Source organism: Delphinus delphis, chromosome 1 (assembly GCF_949987515.2).
Source record: "Delphinus delphis chromosome 1, mDelDel1.2, whole genome shotgun sequence".
In the NCBI taxonomy this organism is placed as follows: domain Eukaryota; kingdom Metazoa; phylum Chordata; class Mammalia; order Artiodactyla; family Delphinidae; genus Delphinus; species Delphinus delphis.
This window is the reverse complement of record NC_082683.1, coordinates 24,464,839-24,482,278: the sequence shown is the minus strand read 5'-3', so window position 1 is coordinate 24,482,278 and position 17,440 is coordinate 24,464,839. Positions and strand designations below refer to the sequence as shown.

The window sequence follows — 17,440 nt, the reverse complement described above, 5'->3', positions numbered from 1 at the left end:
GGGCTAAAATGCTTCATACTGTCTAATATCATTAGTTAAGGGCATAATTATCTAAACAACTTAAAAGCAGCACCTGGAAGTTGGAGCCCAAATCACCTTGCTGCTATAAATTGAAACAACCTCACTTTTCAATACTGAAGCTCCAGTGTCACATTATTATCTTTTGAGGAAATATCATAATAGACCTAAATTTGGCCTCTTCCCAAAGGAAAGGTTAATGCACTCAACTGTTCAGTTGGGAAAACACATTCTTGCCTATTTCCAGCAGCAGGTGTTTCCATCACTGTGTCTCCTAGGGAGCAGTCAGACTTGAAATTAACAGAATGGCACCTGCCTTAGATGTTCACACAGTCTGCCTGATGTCCCAGGAACAATTAATCAAATAGCTCAGGGGAGAAAATTCAGTGATTATCTCAACTGAACTCAGGGCTTGGGTAAAATGAATTTACCATCTTCAGATTAGACGTTGCACTGGCCTTGAAACTTGTTATCCCCATAACGTAAATGAGGAATTTGAGGCTCAGAGATATGTTACTTGTCTAAAGTCACAAAGTTGGAAAGTATCAAGACCAAGTACAGAAAAGAAGTTTTCTGACTTCTAGTCCAATGCTATTTCCAACTTACCAACACCAGTCTCGCCTCAGCATTTCTTTGGCTATGGCTGGGCTAAGCCAAATCCCAAATCTCAATGCTATGCTTGGGCTCCCTACCATGCTTAATGGACTCTGGCAGCAAGATGTCCCTCAGAGGACAAGGGAAGGATGAATACTAGCTTCTCAGCTATTCTGTCACTGGGCCCCCCAACCCTGCTGAGCCTGCTAAGAGAAGAGCTGCTAGGATATGGGCTGCACCACCAGTTTCTTCAAAGGCAACTGGTCCTAAGAGGCTTGGATTCAATTTAATTCAAACATTTACTGAGCACCTGCATGCAAGATACCATGTCAAGCACTGTGAAATAAAAACAACGTATAAAAAGAGATGCCCAGGGCTTCCCCTGATGTCCAGTGGTTAAGACTGCATGCTTCCACTGCAGGGGGCACGGGTTCAACCCCTGGTCAGGGAACTAAGACCCTGCATGCCACTTGGTGCAGCGAAAACAAAAAGAGAGAGAGAGATGCCCAGTCTGTTTTTAAATGAATTTGAATAAGTTACCAAGATACATGAGATAAACATGGCCTCTGCTCTCTAGTAACACCCAATCTAATGGAGGAGACAGACACGTATACAAGTAATGATAGTACAAGACAGACGATAAATGTCGTGATAGAGGTACAAACAAATAACTGTGGAACAACCAGATTTACCATCTACCTTCCTCCTATACTACCCCAATTCAGTCAAAAGAGTTCTCTTATGGGTCTTTTGGTTCCTCCATGCATTTATGAACAGTTGAACAACCCCAGCTGCAGACTTGGAGAACCTGATTTAGAACTTGCCATTTATTAATCATTTGGGCAATTACTTAACTTCTAAAAAGTTTCCTTATCCATAAAATGGGGTTAACAATTTCTTTGGAGAAAGTCAATTGACAGGTAACGTGTCAAAGTGCTAACATACATTAGGCCTACAAAATTTCTTTTGAATTTTAATGTAACTTCTTCTTTTTAAATATTAGGCACTCAGTGTTTGTTGGATGAATATTCTGAAAAATAGTTTCCTGTTTCCAATTTACCATGAAATTTCTCTCTCCCTAATTCCAGTCACTCCTAGGCATTTTTCAAAATGTGTTCCTGAAATAGTAAAACTATAGTTCTAGTATTAGAACTATAAACTTCTTTCTGAACATCACCCTAGCCCATCCATCCTTGACAGTAAAATATAAAACCTACACTAATTCAAGCCCCATCTCATGTAAGAAAAAGACATAGATCAGGAGCCACTTTACTAGAAGTCTGAGTCAGTTTGTGGAGGGCAGAGAGCTCTTCTTTCTTTTGTGCAACACCTGACAAGTGAGGGCTTCATGATCAGAAAAATCAATTTCATCTCCAGAGCTACCATTTCCGTTTTCTAAGCCCTGGTACCTCACTGATCTCTGGGGATACTATGGGCCCTAAAGAATGAGGACAGAAGCTCTGAAGAGCAGAGTTGTTTGCTATTTGTTAGAATGTTATCATCCTTTGTATCCTGTCTATTACATTACAAGTTGGGATACACTTAACAGAAGTCTAGAGCCACATTTATCTATAACCAACCAACAGTCGCAAAGCCTGTCTTCAAAGGCCTCATGTTATTAGGTGGTAAAACTTTTGTCAACCATAAAGCAAGTATGAATGCCATAAGAATGATACAGTTAAAATACTACAGGTACTCATAAGACGCTGAAAACAATTTTTTGGCTTTACTTTTGCTTCAAGAGAAGGGCGATTGGCGACTTCCCTGGTGGCACAGTGGTTAAGAATCCGCCTGCCAATGCAGGGGACACGGGTTCGATCCCTGGTCTCAGAAGATCCCACATGCCATGGAGCAACTAAGCCCGTGTGCCACAACTACTGAGCCTGCGCTCTAGAGCCCGCGAACCACAACTACTGAGCTCGAGGGCCACAACTACTGAAGCCCGCGCGCCTAGAGCCCGTGCTCCGCAACAAGAGAAGCCACTACAATGAGAAGCCTGCACGCCGCAACTAGAGAAAGCCTGCATGCAGCAACGAAGACCCAACACAGCCAAAAATAAATAAATAAATAAATAATTTTTTTTAAAAAAGGGTGACAACGTTAATGAATTCCTACTTCGTCTCAGGCATTGTGTTTTTATAGATGATAGCTTATTTAACCATCATCACAATCCTATGAAAGTTGTTTTTATCTCCATCTAACAAAAGAGAAAACTGAGGCTCAAAGAAATTAAGTGACGATCTCAAGGATCACACAGTTAGTAAGTAAAAGAGCTAGGACGGAATCCAGGTTTTGCCTGGTTCCAACGCCTCTGCTCTCTAAACAAATACGATGCCTCCTCCCTCAAAGACTGATCATTCACTCAGTTATGAAGGTGTATTGAGCACCTACTATTTTCTACCCACCTACCTGGGACTGAGATATACAACAGTAAACAAAACAGACAGGGCTCTGTCTTCATGGAGCTTAGTGTCCTCTGAGAAAGAAAGACTTTAAGCAAGTACAAAATAAATATAACATGAGCCTATTTATTTATGGTGGGAAAAAGATCTGAGGAGATGACATTAGGGCTGAGACCTAAAAGATGAAAAGAAGTTGGTGAGAAAATGGGACAGTTAGAAACAACAGCATGTGTAAAAGTCCTGAGAAGGAAGCAGGCTTAGATGTTTGGAGCTATAAGGAGGCCAGAGTGGCCACAGCATGAGTAGAGTGGAACTAAACAACATTGCCAGAGTAAGCAGAAGCCAAGTCAGGTAAGGGTCACGAAAACAAGTTTGGATACATTCAAGTACAATGAGAAGCCTAGGAGAACTTCAAGAAAGCAACTTGGTCCAATCTGTTTTTAAAATGTTATTCTGGGGAATTCCCTGGCAGTCCACTGGTTAGGACTCGGGGCTTTAACTGTCAAGGGCCTGGGTTCAATCCCTGGTCAGAGAACTAAGATCCCACAAGCTGTGCAGGGAGCCAAATCAATCAATCAATCAATCAAGTGTTATTCTGGCTGCAATGTGGAAAAACTGATTGGAAGTGGACTACAAAAGAAGTAGGGAGCCCAGGAGGGCCAGGCAAGAGATGAAAACTTAAACTAATGGGGTGCCAAAGGGATAAAGAAGTATAGACACCAGAGACATATTTGGGAGGCAGAAAGACAGTACTTGATAATGGACTGGAGAAGGAAGGAAACAAGATCAAATCAAGGGAAGAAATCAAAGATGATGCCCAGATTTCTAGCGTGGGTACCTGAATGAATAATGGGTTCGTTTGCTGAGATGGGAAAGACCGGAAGAACAGATTTGGTGAGAAAACCAAAAATACAGTTTAAAACATAAATTAGAGGGAGTTCCCTGATGGCCTTGTGGTTAGGATTATGGGCTTTCACTACTGTGGCCCGGGTTCAATCCCTGGCGAGGAACTGAGATTCCTGCAAGCCATGCAGCACAGCCGAAAAAAAAGAAAAAACATAAATTAGAGATGCTGTGAGGTATCCAAATGAAGATGCCAAGTATGTAGTTAGAAGTCTGGAGCTCAGAGGAGGTACATGTGGGAGCCAGATGTTCTGCTAGCCCTTCCCGTTTAAATTGTAATGTTCAAGACATTCTCAAGTGGACAGAAGCTCCAAACCCAGCTGCTTTTCACCTTCAATCTACGCTTGATATAAATGGGAAGTTTTCAAAGCCAAAAGAATATACCTCTCCTTGGAAAATAGTGTAGAGAGCAGGCAAGTTCTCCATGGTCTCGGGTCTTCCTGAATTCATCCTTAATGTTCTATGGTTCCTCCATTTCTCTTCTGCTAAAGCTAATTCAAGTGTCCTGTCACAAAGAAACAGAACAGGTAACAGAGAAACATTTGCAACAAAAAAAAAATGTGCTGCCGATCCACAGGTTGTCCCTACAGGATAATACCATTAGATTTAATACCATGTACTTTTAAATTTACTTATTTACTTATTTATTTTTGGCTGCGTTGGGTCTTCGTTGCTGTGTGCGGGCTTTCTCTAGTTGCAGCAAGCAGGGGCTACTCTTCTTTCCGGTACAGGGGCTTCTCATTGCAGTGGCTTCTCTTGTTGCAGAGCATGGGCTCTAGGCACACGGGCTTCAGTAGTTGTGGCACACGGGCTCAGTAGTTGTCGTGCGCGGGCTTAGTTGCTCCGCAGCATGTGGGTTCTTCTCAGACCAGGACTCGAACCCGTGTCCCCTGCATTGGCAGGTGGATTATTCTTAACCACTGTGACACCAGGGAAGTCCTCGCCATGTACTTTTATCCAAACCTCTTTTGTCCACTATAACTGTGGGGAGTTTTGGAAACCTTGATCTTATTTCTTTTCAATTTGATACTTTACCAAGGCCATTAGCCTACTGTTTTGTTTTTATTGTTATTATTGCTATTCTTTTGCCAAGGGAAAGCTTTTGGTGGGGGAGGGTGTGAATGGATCTGTAAAAAAGGAATAATAATAGTAATAAGAGCTAACATTTATCAAGCACTTACTATGTCCAGGCACTGTGCTAAGCACTGGACATCCAATATCTCATTTGATCCTCAAAACTCTCAAGATGTAGGTTCTATTAATTATCACATTATGTAGATGAGAAAACCAAGACTTCCAGAGGCCAACTTATTAGGCCTATGTCAAAAAGCCAGAAAATGGTAGAGTCAAACTCTGGCTGACATCAGAGTCCACGCTTTTAACCACTATTCTAGGCGTTAAATCTGAAGTGACTTCGAAAAGAGAGCATAGGGAAATTCCCTGGTGGTCTGGTGGTTAGGATTCTGTGCTCTCATGGCCAAGGGTGCAGGTTCGATCCCTGTTCAGGGAACTAAATCCCACAAGCCGTGCACGGCGCAGCCAAACAAAGCAGAAAGAAAGCATAGCTTACTTTTTTCTCCAATGAAATTAAAATCACACATGCTCATTTTAAAAGTTCAGATAACACATTAATTTGAAGAAAAGAAAATCATCTATAATTCAATTTGGTTTATATCCTTTCAGACTTTTTTACATGTACAAGTAGGTTTTTTAATGGAATCATGAAACCATTAATTAATATTAATAGTCATTTTATATTATTTTTTAGCAATTCATACACAAACACATCTTTTTTTAATGCCTATATAATAATCCATTGCTGGATGCATCAAACTTATTTAACTATTTATGAATCATATTAAAATGCAGATTGCAACTCAGTAGGTCTAGGGTGGTGCCTGAGATTGGGCATTTCTTTCTTTTTTAAAAAAATTTATTTATTTATTTTAATTAATTAATTTATTTATTTCAGCACGTGGGATCTTTCATTGAGGTGAGCGGGCTTCTCTCTAGTTGTGGTGTGTGGGCTCAGTAGTTCTGGCACATGGGCTTAGTTGTCCCAAGGCATGTGGGATCTTAGTTACCCTACCAGGGATCGAACCCGAGTCCCCTGCATTGGAAGGCAGATTCTTAACCACTGGACCTCTAGGGAATTCCGTGGGCATTTCTAACAAGCTCACAGGTGATGCTGATGCTGCCAGAGTACCAAGTCTTAGAGCTTTGAAGTTGGAAGGGATCTTAGAGGTACTCTTGCTCAGCCTTCTGGCTTTAAACAGGGAGGAAACCAGCAATCTAGTGGCTCTTAACCATGCCCCTTTACTTGCTGCATAAATCACTGCTACATAAAGATAAAGTTAATGCTACAGTCCTCAGTTCTCTTTTTCCTCCTAATTACTTGACATCAATAAGACCTGAAACTCTATTTTCCTTGGGTTTTCGTGTGCAAATACCTCCTTCTCTCCTCAACCCTGAGCACACCCCTACACTTTCAGATGATTACTTCAGGTCTTACTTTTGGAAAGTCTTCCTGATTTACAATAACCATCCATTAACTGAACTGCCTCACTTAAAACAGAAATGAAAGAAAATTCTGTCAGGTTCCAGACCCTAGTTCTAGTATCATCCCAAAGCCCAGGAGCATCCCTGTCCTTGAGTTCCATAAGACAACCTGTATCTGTATAATAAACTTGCCCTTTTCTGTTTACGTCAGCCAGAAGTGGGTTTTATTACATTATTAAAAGCACACAGATAGAATGAAGGCAGATTTGTCCGTTCTTGAGAAATGGCTGACAAACAGCTTAAATCCAAGTATCACAATCTGGGGCTTCCCTGGTGGCGCAGTGGTTGAGAGTCCGCCTGCCGATGCAGGGGACACGCGTTCGTGCCCCGGTCGGGGAGGATCCCACATGCCGCGGAGCGGCTGGGCCCGTGAGTCATGGCCGCTGAGCCTGCGCGTCCAGAGCCTGTGCTCTGCAACGGGAGAGGCCACAACAGTGAGAGGCCCCCGTACCGCAAAAAAAAAACCAAAAAACAAAACCAAGTATCACAGTCTGGTTGGATCCTGCCTCTTCCACTTCCCAGCTATGCAGTCTCACCTCTAGTCCTTCCCTTCCCTCTGCCCAGCATCCTCACCTCATATCCTAGAACAAAGGTTATTAACCTGAGGCCAATGACTCTATCAAGAAACCTTAATTATCCCTCCAATTTTTGGAGCACTAGTGAGGTACAGAATGCATAGAGGCATCGGCAGCTAGGACATCTAAATTAAGCTCAAACAACTTAGTCTATCAACTGTTCTTCTTTAAACAAAGGTCACAGAAAGAGCAATACAATCTTAAGTTATTTCGTACAGATTTTTGCGGTGATAAGAGTATGAACAGCTAAGTTTAAAGCTCCCCTATTTGCTCCTTTTGTAGAACAGTAGCCTGAGAAACCCTATGCAATTCTTCAAGCAGGAAATTGGCATGCATTTTTGAGAGAAATCCTGTTAACGACAGTAACAGGCTTACGATTTCAGAATTGTAAAGGGTTGCCAGGGACACAGTTATTTATTTATTAGCCACCTCCTTCCCAAATGGTATTTAAAATTTTTTTTGAATTATATTCTGTAGAAACCTAGGGTTGTTCTATGGTCATTATTCAAAAGGAATCCCAATTGGAAAGGAAGATGTAGAACTGTCTCTATATGCAGATCACATGATACTATACATAGAAAATCCTAAAGATGCCACCAAAAAACTGCTAGAGCTCATCAATGAATTTGTTAAAGTTGAAGGATACGAAATTAATATAAATACAAATTAATATACAAAAATCTGTTGCATTTCTATGCATTAACAACAAACTACCAGAAAGGGAAATTAAGGAAACAATTCCATTTACAATCGCATCAAAAATAATAAAATACCTAGGAAAAAACCTACCTAAGGAGGTACGGTGGTTATCCAGAAGCTTCTCAGTTAACTCAAGTTTATTTTAAAAAGTCAGTTCTGAAATATCTAGGGACAACAGGATCAGGAAGGCCAAAGAAGAAGGGCCCTAGATCAACCAACCAGAGGACAGCCTCCATACCAAAGGTGGGGGAGAACAACCCCAAAGAAATCTGAGTTACGGGAGGTCCCGCACAGAGCAGCTGCAAAGCTAGGAGCCTCTCCTCAGTCATTAGGCAGAGGTTGATTATTGCTGATTCCCACTTGCCCTCCCAGCTTTGGGGTGGGTCATGGTAGCAAGGGGGAAGGGAGGTTATGTGAGGAAGGTCTACTTTTAACAGCATATTCTGCTTTGATCTGGTTTACCTATTAAGCTTCTATGTAACATTTCATTTGGAAAAAATAGTTCTGCTGCTTTTAAAAAGTTTATAAAACATTGAGACAGATATAGTGTAGTTCAATAGGACCACATCTGTAGACTTAAAAGAGCAAGTAAATTGACAAGGATTGAGGTACACCATTTGAAGTTGCCTTGCAATAGTTCTAGAAACAAAAAATTCCTTATGCATTTCATTTTACTTGAATGTTTTAAACAATTGTGATATGGAAGGAAGCAATAAGGACCCAGTTATTTATTAGCCACCTCCTTCCCAAAACAAAGGGCAGAGCAAGGAAAAGTCTAGCGTGGAAACGGGAATGGGAGCTGTGGCAGGGGAATGGTAGCCTAGAGTGAGGTCAGAGCTTATGCTGGGCGAGGAGTAAATCTACAAAGAGCAACCCAGTGTGGGGAGAAGCAGGATTATAAGGGTGTCTGCACACTGGGGCAATCCAGAATGGGGAGTCAGTGCCCAAACATGGAAGAGCGGGGCTGACGATTAGAGGTAATTATGCAATGTTAATTTCCTGACTATAGAAGTTATATTATGGTTATATAGAAGAATGTCCATGATTATAGGAAAACTAAAGTATTCATGGGTGATGGGGCATCAAGTCAGCAACTTAACTCTCAAATGATTCATTAAGAAGTGTTATTTGGGGCTTCCCTGGTGGCGCAGTGGTTGAGAGTCTGCCTGCCGATGCAGGGGACACGGGTTCATGTCCCGGTCTGGGAAGATTCCAAGTGCCGCGGAGCGGCTGGGCCCGTGAGCCGTGGCCGCTGAGCCTGCGCGTCCCGAGCCTCTGCTCTGCAACGGGAGAGGCCACAACAGTGAGAGGCCCACGTACCGCAAGAAGTGTTATTTGTACTGTACCTCCATAATTTTGTGATTTTTCAGCTTTTTTTTAATGTGCCTGCAATTAGGAAAAAAAAAACCACGTCCTCTCCTCCTTCCCCTCAAGCAATGAGCAATTCATAGAATAATATTAAATTGGAAAGATAATATGTAGCCCCTTTGAAACTTCATTTCATATGTCACCTCACTGATCTGGCCAAGATTTTTGTTGTTGTTTTTAAGTTTAAGATTTAGATTTACTGTTGTTACTTAACAGTACCAATTAGATAGACCTCTGAGAGTTAAAATGATTTTAATTTATTTTTAAGTTATGTGTAAGAATTGAGGCGAATCAATTGATAAGTCAAAAAACTGGGACACATCAAAGACAGAATAATGACAGAGCCTTCATTCTCAGCCACTATTCCACACTGCCTCAGAAAGAATTCACCGTCCACATCTAAATTTTGAAGAGTATGTAGTTCTTTTTTTTTTTTTTTTTAATTTATTTGGCTGCACCAGGTCTTAGTTGTGGCACACAGGATCTTCGCTGCAGCATGCAGGATCTAGTTCCCTGACCAGGGATCGAACTTGGACCCCCTGCATTGGGAGCGAGGAGTCTTAACCACTGGACCACCAGGGAAGTCCCTGAAGAGTAGTATATAGTTCTAACACTAACTAGGTCCCAAATTAGTAAGGAGTAATTAGAAGGGCATCATTCCTGGAGGCTAGGATGAGCAGGGTCTGGATTTATTCATTCATGTAACCAAGGACCATTTCTCATTTGATTTTGTCTTCCCAGTGCCTGTATACAGTAGGTACTCAAAGTTTTCTTGAATGAGTGAATAGAGCCTTACTATGTGGCAAACACAGGTAAAGAAAGAAGAAAGCATTCTGGTCTAAAGAATGTAGCAGAAGGAACTGAGTTCCACACAATTCGCTGGGTAGGTCAAAAGATGGAAGACTTTCAAATATCAAACTGGTGGCCCAATCCTCCTCCTTCCCATCAAATTTCTAGAGTAACTATCTTAGACAGATGCTTTTCCCATTTTGCACTCTGGTCATGGATCTGTTGACAAAATGGTTAAAGGCAGGAAAGAGGAAAAATAGTAAGAAACAAGGAAAAACAAAAATGGACCATAAAAAGTGAAAGCTGAAAGCAATTATTAAGGTCATTCAGTCCACTACTCTTATTTAATTGAAGATGAGGCTAACAGAGGTCAAATGTCTTGACAAGGGCTGCTCAGAGTTAGCCATTTTGGTACTGGACCCCAGGACCAGTCAACAATCCCTAAGGTCCCTTCCAAGTCTTCTAATAATAATAGCTAATATTTGAGTGCTCCCTATTTGCCTTTAACCTAGAAGCTTTACTTGTCTTAACTAAGTTAATTCCCTTTCGACCTCCCTAACAAGATAGGCAATTATCGTTCTGTTTGGTAAGGTATTTTACAGATGAAGAAACTAAGACACAGGAGAAGCTAAATTACCTTGTTCAAGATTACAGAACTATGAATGATGGAGATGGGATTCAAATCCTATTTACGAATATTTTTTCTTTCCTTTATGGATTGTGAAATTCTTCCAAGCATGCCCTTGTCTTGCACTCCATCATATCCTTCAACTCTCCAGTGCTTACCACAGTATAGAGCACACAGGAATTTGTAACTGTCTACTGAAATACTGAAGTACTTAATTTTACTCTATTTTAAATTGTTAGTTAATTTATCAGTTCAGCACCTTTATTGATGTTTATATGTCAGGCTCTGTGATAGGCACTTCATAAACCTCCTTTCTTTCTTTTTTAAAAAAATATTTATTTATTTATTTATTTGGCTGTGCCGGGTCTTAGTTGCAGCACACGGCATTTTCGTTGCAGCATGTGGGCTCTTAGTTGCAGCACGCGGGATCCAGTTCCCTGACCAGGGACTGAACCCAGGCCCCCTGCATTGGCAGCACAGAGCCTTAACCGCTGGACCACCAGGGAAGTCCCCATAAACCTCCTTTCAATCCTTAAAACAACTCTACAAAATAGCTATCTCTGTTTTACAGGAATGAAGTAACTTGTCGAAAATTCATAGCTAGAAAGAGATAAATCTTAGGCCATTCCAAGAGCCACACACACTTGCCACTAAACCATTCTTTTCAACACAGTCCCTGTCATCAAAGGCTTCCTAGTCGGGTAAGGATAATGGTTACCAATTACAATGCAGCATGATCAGGGCTAGTGATTAGGTTCAAAGTATTAAGAAAACAAGAAAGAGAAGAAGGGCCTGGGGGAAGCAAGAAGTTTAAAAGGTGACAACTGAGTAGGCCTTTAAGGATAAAGGGAAGTCCTCTAGCAGATTGACCTCATCAGAATCCTGATATACTGACCTCTATTTTCTTCCAATCTATCAGCCCTCTTTTTTTCTTCACTTTCCTCCCTATCCAGCTTAGATTCCATAGTCCATCATTCAAACAATAGCTTAACTTCCCTTTAACTCTGTCTTTATAGCTCACCTAACTGGCAGTACCGCTACCCTGATGGAGTTCAGTTGCACATATTGGAACACATTCTAGCTAGGTTAAACAGAAACTGGGATTTATTGCCAGGTATTATGTGACTTACAAAACTACTGCAAGGGCTATAGGAAGTACTGGTAGAACTTCCCAGGAATACCTCCTAACCCACAAAACAACAGTCTTTGCCATGATCAAAAAAGTCATGGCTATCATTGCAGAAAGTCATGAAACCAAAAAGTGGATGACTAAGAAACTCACTGCCTCTGCTGTGGTATTTGCCAGCAAAACGGCATGCCTCTCACTCTCCTCCTCCTCTCACTTCCAAATTCAATTCTCATCTTAGGTGCAGAGGAGTCTAGGAAATATCTAGCTCTCAGTTCCACCAATACCCCAGTCTTCATTGCCAACAACTCTCACCAAAGTGGTCTATCTGCATCTATCTCCCCTCCAATCTGTTCACACTACTAAGGCCTGAGGGATCAAGCTGCTTCCCTCACCCCACCACCTGCAAAAAAAAAAAAACCCTCAGGGATTTCCCATCAGTCTTAAAGCAAAAGCTACAAAGTCTGGCCTCTGCCCACCTCCAGCTTCATGTACCACATTCCCCTCTGTTCCCTTTGTCCTGGCCACACTGGCCTCTTTGTGCCTGTTAGTCACTTTCCTCACATTTGCCACAGGACCTCTGCACATGCTGTTCTGTATGGAATACGCTGCCTTCCTCTCTTCACCCAACTAATTAGCACTGTTCCTTCAGGTATCAGTTCAGGCATCTTTTCCTTAGAGAAACCTTCCTGCTTATTCCAGGCACTCATAACACCAGCTTCCTCTCGTAGGCAGCACTTACTTTGCATTTCTTAGTGAGATCATTGGTGAGCATCTGTTTCCCCCACCGGACTAACAACAGCCCTGAAGTCAGAGACCATGTTTGGTTCACAATGTCTCCCCAGTGCTTTGCACAATAAATATCAGTTGCATGATTAAGGAGAAGGCCTAGTTCACAGGTATGAATCCGAATTTCTCAACAACACTGTGCTCTGGAAGCCGAGAGTCGGACATTTCCTTCATCTCCGTCTCTCTCAGGAGCACTGAGCAGGCGTTAAAAAAAAGGCTGCAGAATCATGGCAGAAACAAGTCGGCCTCCTCAGTCAGAGAGGACCCTAGTGGAGGCTGGGAGACAGGCCTCTTCTCCCTGGGAGCGCCTGGCACGGGGCTCGACAAGGAAGGCTCTTGTTGAAAAAGTCAGTCGTCGAGGGCCCCAGGCAGGCGCAGAGACCCCAAAGCTCTGCTCCAGCCCTAGAAAGGGAACCCAGGCTACTACACACAAGAGCTAGGAACTCGGGGCCACCCCTGCCCCTTGCAATCAAACCTGCAGCTGAGAAGGGCCAGCCTCAGACCACATAACGGAGGCGCCGCCTCCAGATTCCACTGCCCCCACCCACGATCTTCCTTACACTTACTCGGTATCAGCGTCCGGTCTCCTCGCCGCAGCATTGCGCGCAACACCGAAACCCAGTCAGCGAGCTTCCACCCACAGGACACAGCGCGCCTAGGTGGGACTCCAGCTCTATTCACCAATCCTGGAATAGTACTCTCGTAAGGGCAGAAAGAACTGACCAATAACAGGAGACTCTCCAGGGGGCGGTGCAGAGGGGAGTATTGGAAGATGATTGGTTTCTCCAAGCCGGAAGTTCCGGGGGAAGACTAAGTTGGAGCCAATCGTGTGGTGCCTGAGGGTGTCGGCGCGGTCAGTGGCGGCTTGAGGAGAGTGGCTGCCGCCATGATAGAACAGCAGAAGCGAAAGGGCCCAGAGTTGCCGCTGGTCCCAGTCAAGCGGCCGCGGCATGAATTGCTTTTGGGAGCGGCGGGGTCGGGCCCCGGAGCCGGGCAGCAGCAGGCGGCGCCGGGAGCTTTGCTGCAAGCGGTGAGTAAGGGAGCAGGCGGCCTTCGGCCCTCAGCTCTTCCTCTCTCCTCAGCGCTGTACCTGGTGATCCCGCACCGGCCCTTTCCCCACACTGCGGGGACGGAACGGGACTCTCTCACCCTGGAGTTAAAGCAGAAAAGCACTGTAAGAGCAGCCAACACTCTGCGATGCGCCATATATTTCCCCGTTTGACGCCCGTTTTCGGCATCTCGACCGCCCTGTGAGGAGGCGTTAGAATTAGGCTTAAGGACCTTGAGCTCAAAACCGGGGCCGGGGCTTTGGAATCTTAAATGTTCCAGGGATCCGGCATAGAATAAACGTTCAGGAAAGTTGGAAGAGTGGATGGATGAATGGATGAATGAATGAATGAGGGAACGAAGGAAGGAAGGAAATGAAAGATACTGGCTCGCTTTGGAACTTGGGGCAACTTGCTTTTCACTCTGTTTCTCTTGACTAGTATTAGTAACAACCGTGGAATAGTTACCATCCATTGAGCTCTTGTACTAAGTGCTTTCTTTGTATATGAAAAGTCCATTAATCTTGGTAACTGCCTGAAAGTTAGGAATTGCTATTATCCCATTTTGTAGATGGGGAAACAAAGTTATGTAGTAACTGATAGGAACAGATTTTAAATTCAGAATCCATGCTCTTAACTACATTTCTTGTACGATAGAGGTGGTGATCACACCTCTCCCTCGGTCCTGTTAGGCTCAGCGGAAGAAATATATGTACCCCCCTCCCCAACTTCTCAACCAGCTGGTCAATAAATCCTGCTGGCACTGTCCTCAAAATATATCCAGACTTGCTACTACTTCTGCCAGCTCCATCACTAGCTCCTGGTCTAAACCATCATTATCTCAGCTGGCATTATTGCTGTAGGATCCTAATGGTATTCCTGTTTCTGTTCACGGATGCTCAGTCTAGTCTCAATCCAGCAGCCAGAGGAATCCTTCTAAACTTCAGATCGTATTACCCCCTGCTGAAAACTTTCCCTGGCTTTTCAATTCACTCAGAGTAAAACTAAAATCCTGACAGTCTTTTGCCCTCTTTCCCTTGACCTCTCTGAACTACCAATTTTCCATTGCTCACCCTGCTCCAGGCACACTGGCTTCCATGCTCCTGCCACAAAGCCTTTGCATTTGCTGCTCCCCCTACGGATTTACTCTTCTTCCAAATGTCCACATGGTTTACACACTCAACTCCTCCCAACCTCTGCTCAAGTATCACTTTTTCCGTGAAAGCTTTCTTGACGAGCCTGTTTTAAATTGCAATACCCTGTGCTCACTAGCCCACATTGCTGCTTTGTTTTTCTCCATAGCACATACCACCATCTATATGTTTTACTTGTTTCTGCCTTCCCTCCCTCCTTTCTGCCCCTCCTTCCCACTAGAACACAAGCTCCATTGTTTATTTTGTTCAATCCTGTTTTATCAGTGCATAGAACAGTGCCTGGCACATAGTATTTTTTGAGTAAATGAGTAAGCTGGAAAACTGAAGAGATTTGGGGATTATTAATAGTGAACTTGTTCTTCTGTCTGACAAGTAAGAATATCAGCCCAGGTTTCTTTGAATTGCCCAAGCCTAGGCTTAATGTCCAAGACCATAATCAAAACTACTTTGCTTAATAACTGTACCCTGCAGGGTTTTGGGAAAGCTTAGTTCAATCATTCATTCATCAAACTAGAAACTGGGAAAACAGTGTAGAATTACACTGGTAAGATTCCAGCACTCACAGAGCTTTTCTAGTGGCAGGCCAGGGGAAACAAAATGTAAACAAACACATAAGGAAGGTAATTTCAGATAGTGATAGGTGCTGTGAGAGAATACAGCAGGGTTGATAGAATGCAGAGGGAGGTAGGGTGCTGCTTGAGCTTGAGTGTTCCAGGAAAGACTTTCTGGAGAGGAAACATTTGAAAGGAGCCACACATAGGAAGATCTAGGGGAAGGGGGTTCCTGTCAGGGGCAACAACAAGTGTAAAAGATCCTGAGGCAGAAATTAGTTTAATGTGTTTGAACAGTTAAAAGTTGGGTATAGGGCTTCCCTGGTGATGCAGTGGTTGAGAATCTACCTGCCAATGCAGGGGACACAGGTTTGAGCCCTGGTCCAGGAAGATCCCATATGCTGCGGAGCAACTAAGCGCACGCGCCACAACTGCTGAGCCTGCGCTCTAGAGCCCATGAGCCACAACTACTGAGCCCGCATGCCACAAGTACTGAAGCCCACGTGCCTAGAGCTCGTGCTCCACAACGAGAAAAGCCACTGCAATGAGAAGTACCGCAACAAAAAGTAGCCCCTGCTCACGGCAACTAGAGAAAGCCCGCACGCAGCAACGAAGACCTAACGCAGCCAAAAATAAATAATTTAATTAATTAATTAATTTTTAAAAAATGATGTAGGACAATGATAAGACAAAAATATGGGCACTCAGCCTAAGAAATGAGGTCAAACTTGAAAGGAGGCAAGCAGGCAACTGAGCGCTCGAATTTAAAAACTAACTAACTAAATAAAAGTTGGGTATGGGATGGGAGCACAGTGAGGGAGGAAGAGAGTTAGTATAACAGATAGACACTGGAAACTTCAGCAGGAGAGTATAAAATTGGAGACATAAGTTATGTGCGAAGAGTTGTCATTCTCTAAATCAGGAGAAATACACTCAATCAGTTTCCCTTGTCTTCTCCTTATACTCCCCATTCCCTGACCTTTCAGTCTCCTTTGCCTGTATGTAGTGACTACTCTGTACTTCTCTCTTTTGTTTAGGGGCCTCCAAGATGTTCCTCCCTTCAAGCCCCAATCATGCTTCTCTCAGGACATGAAGGGGAAGTGTATTGCTGCAAGTTTCACCCCAATGGATCCACTTTAGCATCTGCAGGATTTGACCGACTGATATGTAAGGCATAGTTTTTGAATCTGGAGTAATTGCTGTCTGCCAAATAGTGATTACTTTTTAAAACCTTCAGTGCCATAGAGAGTATAAGTCTAAGTTGGTCACATAACAAACTATGTGGCTAATATGCTAAAATAGGGTCATGAAAATGCTGAATGATTTTGGGTGGAGAACTCAGGGTCCATGTGGTAAATACAGAAGGAATTACGTTACCAGTTGGAAAGTGAGTCGCTCTAGTTTGAGAACATTGTCCTCATGGAGGCAAATCTCGAGCTGATTTAGCAAGACTGGAGATCTAGGCTTAACAGGCTAATGGGAGTAAAGAGGAGAGAGATAACTTTTTCCCAAAGATATTGAGGCTCTCCTCTTGATCCATTCCCTCAGAATCTTAGCATTTGGAAAGGAAGGAGGGAGTCCTGACGTGGCAACTCACTTGGATAATCTACCTGTCCGTCAATAGGATCTGCTACCTGATTCTCAGCTACTAGTCAAGAAGAGTCTTTTGGCTCTTTGCTTATAACTGTGCCTCAGGGTGGATGATGTCTGCTTTGATTTTGGTGTTCTGGTTCTGTGTTCCTTAAACTTACTAGTGGCCAAGTCTCTGGAAGGCTTAAGGATCTTTGCAGAACATACTTGAACTACTGATTTGCTTAATTTCATTGAACAAACTAGAAACAGTTTTATCAGCAGGAAAATAACTCTAAATACCTTATTGTGTATAGAGTGTTCCTTAATAACACTCATCAAACTTCACTCTGTGCTGGACCAAGCTCCCTAAGGATTGGAACTGTGTCTATTCATTTACCTTATTTTACTCCAGCACCTGGCATAGGTATTTAGTACATTTGCAATGAGTGAATGTAGTATAAAGTCGTTCTCCTATGACCTTCAAGTCAGTTGCAGCTTCCAGAGTTTCCCATAAGTACCATCATTTTGCAGTCTGCTTCTACTCATAGCAGACAGTAGCTGTGAGTGCCAACTTTTTAAAAGTACAGGAGAAACACTTAAGATTTAAAAAATTATAGCCATTAACTAAAATGTTTTTATTTTATGCAATGTGAAAATATTGCATTAT

The 17,440-nt window shown here is 43.0% G+C and overlaps 2 protein-coding genes across 4 annotated transcripts in view; one reads left to right on the top strand and one right to left on the bottom strand.

Moving 5' to 3' along the window:
- The window catches only part of ZCCHC17 (zinc finger CCHC-type containing 17), a 55,536-nt gene extending 42,397 nt beyond the window's left edge, over positions 1-13,139 (bottom strand). For 2 of the 3 annotated variants that reach the window (XM_060017925.2, XM_060017934.1), the window contains exons 1-2: positions 13,017-13,139; positions 4,302-4,422 (exon numbers count right to left, since the gene is read on the bottom strand). In XM_060017925.2, coding sequence (XP_059873908.1) covers positions 4,302-4,367 — 66 coding nt within the window. In that variant the 5' untranslated portion in view covers positions 4,368-4,422; positions 13,017-13,139. The remainder of the gene's footprint in view (positions 1-4,301; positions 4,423-13,016) is intronic. The other variant, XM_060017944.2, reaches the window with a different exon arrangement.
- A 163-nt stretch (positions 13,140-13,302) lies between these two features.
- Positions 13,303-17,440, top strand: part of SNRNP40 (small nuclear ribonucleoprotein U5 subunit 40) — a 34,331-nt gene continuing 30,193 nt past the window's right edge. The window contains exons 1-2 of the mRNA XM_060017912.1: positions 13,303-13,480; positions 16,239-16,368. Of these exons, the coding sequence (XP_059873895.1) occupies positions 13,337-13,480; positions 16,239-16,368 (274 nt within the window). The 5' untranslated portion in view covers positions 13,303-13,336. The remainder of the gene's footprint in view (positions 13,481-16,238; positions 16,369-17,440) is intronic.